At 40.7% G+C, this 12782-nt stretch overlaps 1 protein-coding gene across 5 annotated transcripts in view; it reads right to left on the bottom strand.

The window, feature by feature from the left end:
* The window catches only part of LOC140726890 (protein furry homolog), a 270433-nt gene that overhangs the window by 189875 nt on the left and 67776 nt on the right, over positions 1-12782 (bottom strand). For all 5 annotated transcript variants that reach the window (XM_073043854.1, XM_073043855.1, XM_073043856.1 and 2 more), the window contains exon 2: positions 12095-12294. In XM_073043854.1, the coding sequence (XP_072899955.1) occupies positions 12095-12294 (200 nt within the window). The remainder of the gene's footprint in view (positions 1-12094; positions 12295-12782) is intronic.

The following is a 12782-nucleotide window of genomic DNA, read 5'->3' as shown; positions in this document are numbered from 1 at the left end:
CTTCTCCAACTTCTATCACCATTTTATCAAGAACTACAGCCAAATTGCTTCTTCTCTAATCTCTCTCAATAATCACCTCCTCATGGATAACCTAGTCTGCTGCCATGAGCCACAATTTTGAGGAGCTCAAGAGACACTTCCGCACCACTCCCTTTCTCCGCCATCTGAATCCCTCCAGGCATTGTATGGTACAGGTGGGCGCCAGGGCCATCCCCTCCCAGTGAGGATCCGTTATGGTGCAGGAGGCAGGGAGCTACTCACCATCAAATGGGCCTTGGAGAAATAGAGATTTTGGCTGATGGGAAACACCAAGCCCTTCCTCATCTGGACTGACCACCAGAACCTTATATCCATTCGATAGACCTGCTTATTTAACACACGTCAGGCCTGCTGGACCCTCTTCTTTGAGCAATTCAATTTCATCTCCTACCGACCTGGCTCCAAGAACATTAAGGTATATGTCATATCAAAACCATTTGAACCAGCTGAAATAGAGATCGACTCTTGGCCTCCCACATCCTTGCCCTGATCATCTAGGACCTAAGAACCAGATCCACCAGGCCATAAAACACGAGCCTGCTCTGGCTGACACACTTGACAACTGTTTGCATGTGCTAACAACTATATACTCTGAGGCATTCCAGTGACAGCACTCCTCATCTCTCTCTGGACATCTAGCCACACAACACTCTGAATTTTCTGCGATGACAGTTCTGGTCTCCCACCATAATCTTCTGCTTCTGTTGAGCTGTCTGCTCCCCCCTCTGCCACTCAGCAGCGAGTTTGTCCTCTGGCTATCATCAGCAGACCAATGGTCAGTCAAAAATAGATAATCAGCAAGTGGAGAGGTTTCAGCGATGCTTTGCTGCTCCTAATACTTCTACATGGAAGAAGTATCTGCTCTGGGCCAAGCTGTCCCAGAATCTACACATCTCTTCTGCCATGGGTATGTCACCTTTTGAGGTGTTTCATGGCTACCAACCCCTGTTGTTCCCCTTGAGGAGTCAACATTCAAGGTCCTGTCTGCCAGGGCCCTGGTTTGTTGATGCAAGAATGTTTGAAAGAGGGCAAAGAAGGTTATCCTAGCTGCCAACTGCTTCCACCACCACCAGGCCAGCCACCAACGGCACCCACCCAGACTATTCCAGTCTGGGGACCATATCTCAAGATTTCAAGATTTATTTATTATCAAAGAATGTATACATTATACAACCTTGAGATTTGCTTGCTCACAGGTAGCCTCAAAGCAAGATGCCCGAAAGAACCCAATTAAAGATAATGAAAAGACCAGCACTTGAAACGCAAGAGAAAGAAAAAAGACACAAATCATACAAACAATTGAAGAAAACAACAACATTCCAAACCAAAATTTAGTCCTCAGGTGTGAACCCTGGAGCAGCCCAGAGTAGGGTCAAAGCCTCGCTTATCAGGTCATCATATTAGAGGGCATGGAGCACAGCAGCTCTTCATAGCCTCAGTACCATAGAGATGACCATTGTGGAGATTGAGTGAAATCGGCTCTCTTCTCCAATCCCAACACCCTGTCTTTCTGGCTGTCTGCCCAAGATCTGTTCCTGCACACCAACTACCGCAAGCTCTCACCCCAATTCATTGGTCCCTTTAAAATTACCTATTATACCAATCCAGTCACTTATCATCTCCAGCTGCCACCGTCTTTCAAGATCTCACCTACCTTCTATGTATCCTGCCTCAGGCCCATTGTCCATGGACCACTCAACTCACCTGAGCCTGCACTTCCAGATCCTAGGATGGTGGAAGGTTGTCCAGTGTACACATTTCATCATTGTGTACAGGGTACGCAGTACCTGGTTGTCTGAGAAGAGTGCCACCCAGTTTCATCTTGTATCCATCACTCATCGAGGAGTTCCACAGGACCCATCTAGATCGGAGAGGGGTGTGTCCTGTCAGACCTGAACAGCCAGGCACCCCCCAGTGTCCATCTAACTAACAGGAGTCATCTGCTCTCATTTCTAAGTTATCATCTGCAGCCTATTTAAACCCAGCTCTCATCCACAGTCCTTATTCACTCATCCAAACCAGCCAACATCAACTAATTACTCCTAGATACCTTGTTTGCTGTGAGTTTAGTATCTTTTCTTTCTGGTTTTGTGGCCCCTCATAGCTTGTTATTTTGTAGTTGATTATTAAAGTTATTGCTTACTGCTAAATTACCGCCACTGCTCTGTGTTTGGGTCAAGCCTCCTCTACATTTCCTGATAATAACATTCAAATATTTCTACTGTTTATAATGAAACAGATTTCTTCCACTGCAACAGCAATTTTAGTTTGCAAAACATTAACTTACAAAGATTTGGATTAAATGCCAACAAAAGGGTAAGATTTTCTGCTAAGCATATTAACAATTGCAAAAAATAGAACTGCAAATGGTTAATTAATGCTACTAGTTGCAGCAGTCATATATGAAATGATGTCTTCAGTTTTCATTCATTATAAGGGTCATGGAAATACCATATCAAATATCACTAAGAATAATATTTTGAAACTGGGCTGAGCATTTTAGACTAATCTGCCAGATCGTAGTTAATTATTCTTTTCAGTGTAATCCCTACTTTTACTGTGTTGACTGATCCTCAAATCCATCATACCTACTATATCCACTTGAAGTTTGACAGTGCATAGGCATAAATAATGTTTCATGTATACTTGTCAAAGCTGCCAACTGGATTCCTATTTAGTCACTTAAATTACATGTAGATGATAATTAATCATTATTAGTACTGACAGATTAGTTTTTAAATTAATTTGAGTTTTTGCATCTATTGAGAAGTTACAGATCCAGTTTTTATTCCTTTACATTAATGATCAGAAAATTAAAGCTACATATTTCAGATTTTCCAGATATTTTTGCTGAAGGGTGAGCTTGGTTTCTTAGTGACACTTAGTGCAAACTATCCATTTTTATATCCAGAGTGGTGTGGTTTGACAATGCTTCTTTTACTCCATTAACAAAAATTAATTTCACTCCCTAATGTTTCTAAGTAAGTCTCTCTGGCATTTCCACATGATATGTCACAGTGAATTTACAGATTTACATTTCCAGCAGACAGCTTCTTGTAATCAGAAGGGTAAATATGTTAGATTTTACATTGTATGAATTTATTCTCCTATGATAATAATGTTTTTATTGTAGTAAATGCAACAACAGGATAATTTCTAGTACAGTCAATGAGATTGATGGCATTTGTTAAATACTTTCCAAGCAAGCACAATATATAAGAGTAAAAGAAATCATGAGTGATTTACAATTATGGACTCGATTCCAAAACTATGATTTTTTTTAGTGGTTCAGAATAACTTCTACTTTTCTAAAGTAATTTGGATTTAGTTCAGAACTGTCCAACTGTAATAAACATGTAAAGCTTATTGTCGTTTTGTTCATCAGTATAAAAAAAAACAAATACAGGTGTTCCAGTATCTAAGAATTATTGTTCACAATTCAAACTGGAAAAATACATGTTAATAAATTGAAATGAGTGACAGATCTTTCTGAAATAGAAATGCAGCAACTCAAGCTTCAGTTACTTTTAAAGTATTTTGCAATTTCAAATAAACTCCAGTTTATTATTTCTGTTTACAGACAGTTTGAATATTAGGGATTTCTGCAAACTGCAGTTGATAATCCATTGATGTGGTTACCAAGTTTTCTTCAACTGCTAGCAAAAACAAATGCTGGAGGAACTCTAAATGAGAATTCAGATGAAAAGTCTCCACACAAATCTTCATCTGGCCATTTCCCTTCACAGATTTTGATATCTGCCAGCAGCTGGTTTTTTGATCTGAATTTCAGCATTTGGAATCCCACATGTCTCCATTTCTCCTAATGTACTTTCCACCCTCATGTTATAATTAATGTTATTTTACATGATTTTCTACCTTCCATTTAAAATGACTTTTTAAGGTCACCATATGCCTCTTTTTGTCTGTGCATTGCTCCTTTTTGCTATTCCTTGATAGAGGATGGCTTGCTTTTGTGGACTTGGAGTTGCCAATAAGGCAATTATGTGAACTGCAGATTCTTCCATAAATAGGGCATCAAGTGGCTGATGGGTCAACAAGGTGGGAGATGTGTGAGTTGGTGTGCTCTTTCTGCCACTTATGATGGACTTTGTACGCTTCTGATGCATGGACTTGAGCTTTTCAAACAATCCTAAGTGATCCTTCTTCACTTTGAGAGGTTATTTGCAAGAAATTGCAGAGTATCAGAAAAAATATTAGATATCTTCAAGTAAGCTTTGAACACATCCTTATTTAGACTTGACTTGTTTTCCATTTTCCTGTTGTTCATGAAGTCCAACTTCCCCCTTAGTTTTGTACCTGCATTCTTTATTTTTTCTTATCATTTACCTCATGCTCTCTTCAAAGTCAGTGTCCAAGAGATTCATCTTTGTTCCTTTGACTCTATTCACAATAATGAGAAAATGCCTGTTTCTAGGCCAACACCTCTTTAACTTTTAATTGACTGTGACATTCAATTAAATTTTAATATGAATTTAACTAGGTCATATCAATTATGCACAGTTGCTAACTTTGGCACAAGATACAAGTGTGGTTTTATAAAACAAGTAACTAATTGAAAATGTTCTGAGATCACGTGGTTATTGGAAATGTGTGACTTCCTTGTTGGAAGTGTATTTGCATTAGATCACATTGTGACAGTTTTCCTTTTTATCAGCCTTTGTCTTGTGGGAGCAAAATTAGCAGATGGGACTGTTTGCCTGTTCCTTGACTAAATTAACATAGAATAAAATATGCTGACATTTCGCAGAAATTTATAGGAATGTATTTAAATTACTCAGAACGAAGGTATTTTATGTTTCTGTGTAATGAACCAGCTCATATGAAATAGATGAGTCTCAGAATATATGATCTTTGCAGGTTGCCTCATTATAGGAAGGCTGTAGAAGCTTTACAGAAGCTGCAGAGGAGATTTACCAGAATGCTCTCTGGATTAGAGAGCTTATTTTATGTGAAAAGGTTGAGCAATCCGGGGCTTCTCTTTGGAGTGAAGGGGGATTGGAAGTGACTTGATAGGGGTATACAAGATAATAAAAGGCATAGATTGAATAGATAGCCAGAGACTTTTTTCCAAGGCAGAAATACCAAGGAGCATAATTTTAAAGTGACTGGAGTAAAATATAAGGGGGGAGGGAATAACTGAAGTGAGTTTTTTTTACACAGAGTGATGGGTGTCGAGGCAGATACATTAGGGACATTGAAGAAACTCTTAGCTAGGCACATGGATGGCAGAACAATGAAGAAATGGAGGGCTACGTAGGAGGGAAGGGTTACATAGATCTTTGAAGGGAAAAGTTAAAGGGTTGGCACAACATCATGGGCTTAATGGCTGTACTGTGCTGTAGTGTTCTATGTTCTATTAAAAGCAGATCTTACAACTGATGAATCAGCAAAAAGGAGAATTTTGTAACTTTAACCAGAAGAAAAAGCAATAACAGAAAACAAGAATTGAGTGAAAACCACAAGGCTAGAAACAGTTAAGTTAATAAATGAATACAAAATTATTTAGCAGAAGGGATCGAAGACATTCATAGATCTCTGTGAAAGGATCACAGGAACAGTAAGAAGAGAAAAATCAAATTGACCACTGGTAGTTGGAAAAAAGTTTTAATTATGGGAACTTCTTTGATCCCATAAAGGCTGTCAACACCTTTTGAAAGTAATTTCCTTCCTTATAAGTTTCCCTTAGAGTACCAGTGAACCAGATAAGGATGGAAATGACTATTTAACCAGCACTTGGGTTTCCAGCGTGCTTTGAGGGCTCTCTTTCAAGAATGTGGGCAAAGAAGTATGCCCTTTGTTCTACAAGATGGTAAGGCTTTCTGATGACAGCTCTGTGGCCAATGCAAACTATACAGTGGAGATCAATATTAAGAGCATTAGCTTCTTTGACACAGCAAAAATAAGAAGATTTATGACCTTACCAGAGATGCTGTGTTACGTATAATTTTAGTCAAGTCAAGTCAAGTCAAGTCAAGTCAACTTTTATTGTCATTTCGACCATAACTGCTGGTACAGTGCATAGTAAAAATGAGACAACGTTTTTCAGGACCATGGTGTTACATGACACAGTACAAAAAACTAGACTGAACTACGTAATAAAAAAAACACAGAAAGCTACACTAGACTACAGACCTACACTGGACTGCATAAAGTGCACAAAACTGTAGTGCAGGCATTACAATAAATAATAAACAGGACAATAGGACAAGGTGTCAGTCCAGTCTTCGGGTATTGAGGAGCCTGATAGCTTGGGGGAGGAAACTGTTACATAGTCTGGTCGTGAGAGCCCGAATGCTTCAGTGCCTTTTCCCATACGGCAGGAGGGAGAAGAGTTTGTATGAGGGGTGCGTGGGGTCCTTCACAATGCTGTTTGCTTTGCAGATGCAGCATGTAGTGTAAATGTCTGTGATGGCAGGAAGAGAGACCCCGATGATCTTCTCAGCTGACCTCACTATCCGCTGCAGGGTCTTGTGATCCCGAGATGGTGCAATTTCCGAACCAGGCAGTGAAGCAGCTTCCTTCTTCACCTTCATCAGTGTTTTGCCCAACCACGGTGTGAGCCAACGTGCTGCTTTATCCACTTCAAGTTAAAAAACAGAGAACATGCAACAGGCCCTTCAGCCTACAATATTTGTGCCAATTATAGCGCTAAATGGAGCACTCTACCAGGGATGTTGTCTGGTCCAGCAGCCTTCTGTGGGTTGACCCTGCACAGGGTTCTTCTCACGTCAGCCACAGAGAGACACAGCACCTGGTCATTTGTAGGAGGGGTGGACTTCCTCTCCACCACGTCATTTTCCACCTCAAACCAGGCATTGAAGTTATTCAGTGCATTTGGGAGGGAGGCATCACCTGCACAGTCAGGTGATGTTGTCTTGTAATTGGTGATGTCCTGGATGCCCTTCCACATGTGCCACATGTCGTCGCTGTCCTGGAAGTGACTGTGGATTAGCTGGGCATGTGCACGCTTTGCCCCTCTGATGGCTCGGGACAGTTTGGCCCTTGCTGTTGTTTAGCATCTGTCATTTTTGGAATCGATACCCTTCAAATCATTTCCTACAAATTACATGTCAGCTAATTCACTACCAGAGGCAAATTCAACAGGTACATTCTCCAAAAACTTCACAAAACTATTACTGAAAGCATATTTCGTCAAGAAGATCTACCATAATTCCAGTTAGAATATTGCATACAAAGGAAATAGAGTCTTTCGATCCATTCCAAAAAAAAGTTGATGCAAGCAGGAGAGAACTAAATGTATGCCTGTTTACAATTACAATCTTACTAGATATTTTAAACCTTTATTACATTTGAAGGTCAAAGCTGTGTCAGAATTTGCAATCCTACCTGCAATTGTTATCTTCAAATACTGCCATATTTCCTTGCCCTTCACCTTGAATAAACTAATAATATCAATGGTGGACAACCACTGACCTTTAAATGCTATACCTTTCAATGTTGAATACGTGGACTAATTTCAATGTTGAATACCATAGCCATTTTATTTGCAAGTTCAATAAACAGAATGCCAAGATTCTTTGACAACTTGAAAGACAGGAATTCCAGTGTTTCCTTTAGATCAACTGCTATCATCTGACAATTTGGTTCTGCACTCTCTCTCTGGGTTTTATTTTCTATTGTCTGTCTGCATCAGTTCCTTCCACCCAGCCATGCAGCTCGAATTTTCTATAAAGAAAAGCAGCATTATAAGACCATAAAACATAGGAGCAGAATCAGGCCATTTGGACCATCAAGTCTACTCTTCCATTCAAACATGGCTGATATATTATCCTTCTCAACCCCATTCTCCTGCCTTCAACCCATAACCTTTGATGCCCTGATTAATTAAGAACCTATCAACCTCCACTTTAAACATATCCAATGATTTGGTCTGCATAGCAAGCATTAGTAATGAATTCCACAGATTCACCACCTCCTGGCTAAAAGAATTTCTCCTTATCTCTGTTCTAAATGGACATCCTTCAATTCTGAGCCTGTGCCCTCTAGTCCTAGACAGTTCACGATGGAAAACATTCTCTCCACATCCACTATGTCCAGACATTTCAATATTCAATAGATTGCAATAAGATACCCGTCCTTCTTCTGAATTCCAGCAAGTACAGGTCCAGAACCATCAAACACTCCTTATATGTTAACCCTTTCATTCATTCCTGGGATTATTCTTGTGAACCTCGAGCTCTTAGCCAATGGGATACAACCATATTATTTGCCTCAGGAATTCACAGCTGCCGTTTTAGTCATTGTTTACATTCAACCTTCTGCTGGCGCGAATGTCGCTAGAATACAAGCTCAATATTTCAATGCTTTTAGGGCTGTTACTAGGGATTTTAATCATGTTTCTCTTGAGGCAACAATACCAACTTTTTATCAATATGTCAGCAGCCCTATACGAGATAATGGAACACTGGACTTGCTGTTTGCGAATGTAAAGGACACATACTGTGCCGCTGCCTTTCCCCCACTTGGCAGATCTGATCACAACCTGATCCTACTAACACCCAGGTCCAGGCCTCTTCTCCAGTGGTAGCATGTACCAACAAAGATTGTAAGGAAGTGGACGCAGGATGTTAATGAGGTGCTGCAGGAATGCTTTGAGAGGATGGACTAGGATGTGTTAGGTGAACCACACAGGGAGGACGTTAACAAAATGTCTGATTGTATCACAGATTACATCAAATTCCGTGAGAACACCATCTTGCCAGCCAGGACTGTACACTGCTTCCCCATCAAACCCTGGATCACCAGTGACCTGAAAGAACTTTTGAATATGAAAAATAAAGCCTTCAGATCTGGACATAGACAAATACTGAAGTGAGCACAGAGTGAACTAAGGGTAAGCTGAGGGAGTGCAAAGAACCCTACAAGAGGAAGCTGGAGTATAAGCTTCAGCAGAATAGCTGAATAGGGATGCGTGGCCAGGCATGAAGCAGATCACCGGCTTCAAAGTTAAGGAAAGGAAGACCAAGGGTTGCCTGGATAGGGCCAACAAATTGAACTTGTTTTCCAACAGGTTCAGCATGGGACCTCCTGCTGTGTTGTCCCTCACTTGGCCAAACCACACACCCTCCCTCCACCCCTTCCTTCCCTCTGGTGTGTGCTTTGGTCCAGAGCCCTCCATGGGGATGATCACCCTCCCCTACCTGACTGACTGCAGGTCAGGTTGAGAGACAGCTGGAGAGACTACATCAAGGCAAGTCTGCTGGCCCAGACAGTATCAGCCCCAGGGTACTGAAGGCCTGTGTGAGCCAGCTGTCTGGTATTTTGCAGCACCTTTACAATCTGAGTCTCAGTCAGGTAAAGGTACCAGTGCTATGGAAGACTTCCTGCTTGGTTCCTGTACCCAAGAAGGCAACTCCATCTGAGCTTAATGACTACCACCCAATTGCCCTCACATCTCATGTGATGAAGGTGCTGGAGAGTCTGGTCCTGACTTACCTTGGACCACAGGTGAGATCTGGATTGGACCCTCTACAGCTTGCCTACCAACCTCATGTGGGAGTGGATGATGCGATCATCTCTACCTGTTGCAGAAAGCTTACTCCCACCTGTATGATGCTGGTGGCATTGTGAGAATTAAATTTTTTTGATTTCTCTAGTGCCTTCAATACTATCTAGCCACTTCTTCTGAGCAAGAAGCTACAAAGGATGAGCACTGACAAATCCACTATCTCCTGGATTACAGATAGACCCCAGTTTGTACAGCTTGGTAGTTCTTTGTCTGAGATAGCAGTGAGTGGCACTGGAGCACTACAAGGGACTGTCCTGTCTCTGTTTCTGTTCACACTGTATATCTCAGGCTTTCAAAACAAATTTGAGTCTTATCACGTGTAGAAGTTCTTTGATGACTCTCAGTGGTTGGGTGAAGGAGTCAGAGTACAGAAGACTGGAGGAAGTTTGTGGAATGGTGTGGGAGCAATCACCTGCTATTGAATGTGGCTTAAACCAGGGAGAAGGTGATTGATTTTAGGAGGAGGAGGACTGTGATGAGTTCTGTGTACATTCTGGGAGAAGTTGTTGCAGTGGTGGAGAAATACAAATACTTGGGTGTTCACCTCAATTGGAGAATCAACATCAAGGCTGTTTACAAGAAGGGGATGAGCAGACTCTATTTTCTAAGGAAGCTGAGATCCTTCAATGTGTGTAGCAGGGTGTTGGAGATTCTTTACCAGTCTGTTGTAGTGAGTGCAGTCTTCTTTGTGGCTTTATGTTGGGGGAGCAGCATCGGTGATGGTGATGCAAAAAGACTAAATAAATTCATCAGAAAGGCTGGATCCGTCCCTGGCTACAACCCGGACTCTTTTGAGTTAGTGGTGGAAAGGAGGTCACTAAACAAACTGTTATTCATTATGAACAATCTGCACATCTTCTCCATGACCTACTGAATAAGCAGCAGAGCACCTCTTTGAACAGACTCATTCAGTCACAAGGATCGTTACAAAAAATATTTCCTATCAAATGCAATAAGAATGTACGACATTTCATCTCTGTGTGACAAGAGAACACAGATCATTGTACAATAGTCTGTTTTATTGTTTCAAAAAATTATTATTGCACAGTATTGCACATTATTGCACATTGATAAATTATTGTGTGTATTATTATTCTGTACTTTATTATTTGTTAATATTATTATATTTATTAATATTGGTAAGTGTGTTTTAAAATGTTGCTGCTGTAACAAAATGATTTCCCAATTGGTATCAATAAAATACTTAATATTATTATATGCAGGAGATCACACTGGGAGCACCAGACACAGTATATGACCCCAACAGACTCACGGGTGAAGAGTCACCTCACCTGGAAGGATTGTTTGGAGCACTGAATGGTAGTGAGGGAGCAGGTGTAGCACTTGTTCCGCTTGCAAGGGTAAGTGCCAGGAGAGAGATCAGTAGGAAGGGACAAATGGACAAGGGAGTTCCATAGGGACTGTGGAAAGCAGACAGTGGGGGCGAGGGAAAGATGTGCTCGGTCATGAGATCCCGTTGGAGACGGGGGTAATTATGGAGAATTATGCGCTGGACGCACAGTGAAGAGAGAATCGCGGAGTTATGTAAGTGACTGGGATAGGAAAAGTGTGGCACAGAGAACACAGTGGGAGAAGCACTCGATTGAATGTGAATACCTGGGGGTCAGTTAACATATTATGTTCCCTTACCATATCGTTAGTTTCAAATGAGGGAGAAGGTATTTCTGCCTTTTGATGCTTTCATTCCTAGGGCCTGGGACATTTACAAATGACAAAGACCAATGACATTGTCTTGCATGGTGATGTCTCTAATCTGCTCCTGCACAAGCTTTCAGTAATGTACCAACTCTTGTCACTTTCCTCTACAACTTTCATAACAGCAGCACTTTCCCAGGACCAGAAAATTCTTCTAAATAGGTTCCTTCATGTACTTACTAAGTCTGAAGGAAGATATGCATCTCATCTGGGATCACTACATGAAGATGTACGAGATTCTTAAACACTATATCCTGTATCTTTGACCTCTTCTTGGAGAAAGTGCAATACATCACAAAGAGATACACCAGAAGAGAAAGCTTGCTGGAAAATCAGTTTATTTTGCTGAGAAAGTCAGAGATGTAGGAGATAGCATCTAAACACTGAGGTACTGTACTTCATAAAAACAGTTTAATATGGTGTTTGAAAGCACGTGACTGAGCAGAAAGTTAGGCTTCCTACTAAGAAAAATGTCATTGTTGGAGAAAACAGTGCTTTGTAAGTGTAAGGACCGAGAATGCCATGTAGTATGAAAGTTAGTACTGCCAATCATCTAATAAAACTTACCAGAAGGCCCTTTTTGTACAAATGAATGAAACTGAATAATGTAGTATTGCCATTGTGGTACTTGAGAAAAAATATAGAAAAAGATGCTCCATTTCTCAGTACTAAGCCATTTACTGTAACTTCTGGGCAGGCTGAAGAATATCACCACCAATTAACAAATTAACAATAAAGTACTAATTTTGTAAGACTACTGGCTAAAGAAAAAAAATTAACCTAACTTACCAGCGGTTCTGCCATGATGATTCGAATTTTTCGTTCGGCCTGAGTGGTAAAATTGGCAAATATGCTTTTTAAGACATATTCTCCTGACTTAATGTCAGGATCAACATTGATGGGCATCATGACTGGTGGTCCTCTGTCACCCTGTGTACTGCTCGCAGGTGTTGTTGATGGTTTGATATATCCGTTGTCAACTGGAGTAGCTGGAAAAAAATAGACGAGTCAGTAAATGGCCTGAACACAAAGTTGTACACAAACTGTAAAACATATCTTACAGGTGTTTTCCATTGATTTTTTTAAATTTTTCTTTCTTTACAGACTAAATATCCAGAAGTTCCAATATTGACATCTTTCAAGCACAAATATAACCAAGCATTAAATGTGCTTGCCAAACACTTTAACCCTATGAAAACAAGAAGTGTAAGTGAAATTGATTTCATTTGGTTACGGATGAAATCACTGTTGAAGAAATGAATCACAGAGGCTCACAGGTACTTAACTTTGATTCAAGGACTTGGTGCTGTATGTTGCTCTATACCACAGAGATTAGGAAGGATCATACTGGCCTATATATCTGCCCTGATTGGCTGAGTGTGGAGACAATGAATGTGCAAAGGTCTTAATGCAGTTACACCAGCTGCATGTTGCCATTTCAGATTAGGGCCACCACTAATTATTAACACAAGTTCAC

This window comes from Hemitrygon akajei, chromosome 4 (genome assembly GCF_048418815.1).
Source record: "Hemitrygon akajei chromosome 4, sHemAka1.3, whole genome shotgun sequence".
Taxonomy (NCBI): Eukaryota; Metazoa; Chordata; class Chondrichthyes; order Myliobatiformes; family Dasyatidae; genus Hemitrygon; species Hemitrygon akajei.
This window is presented reverse-complemented; position numbering and strand designations above follow the sequence as displayed.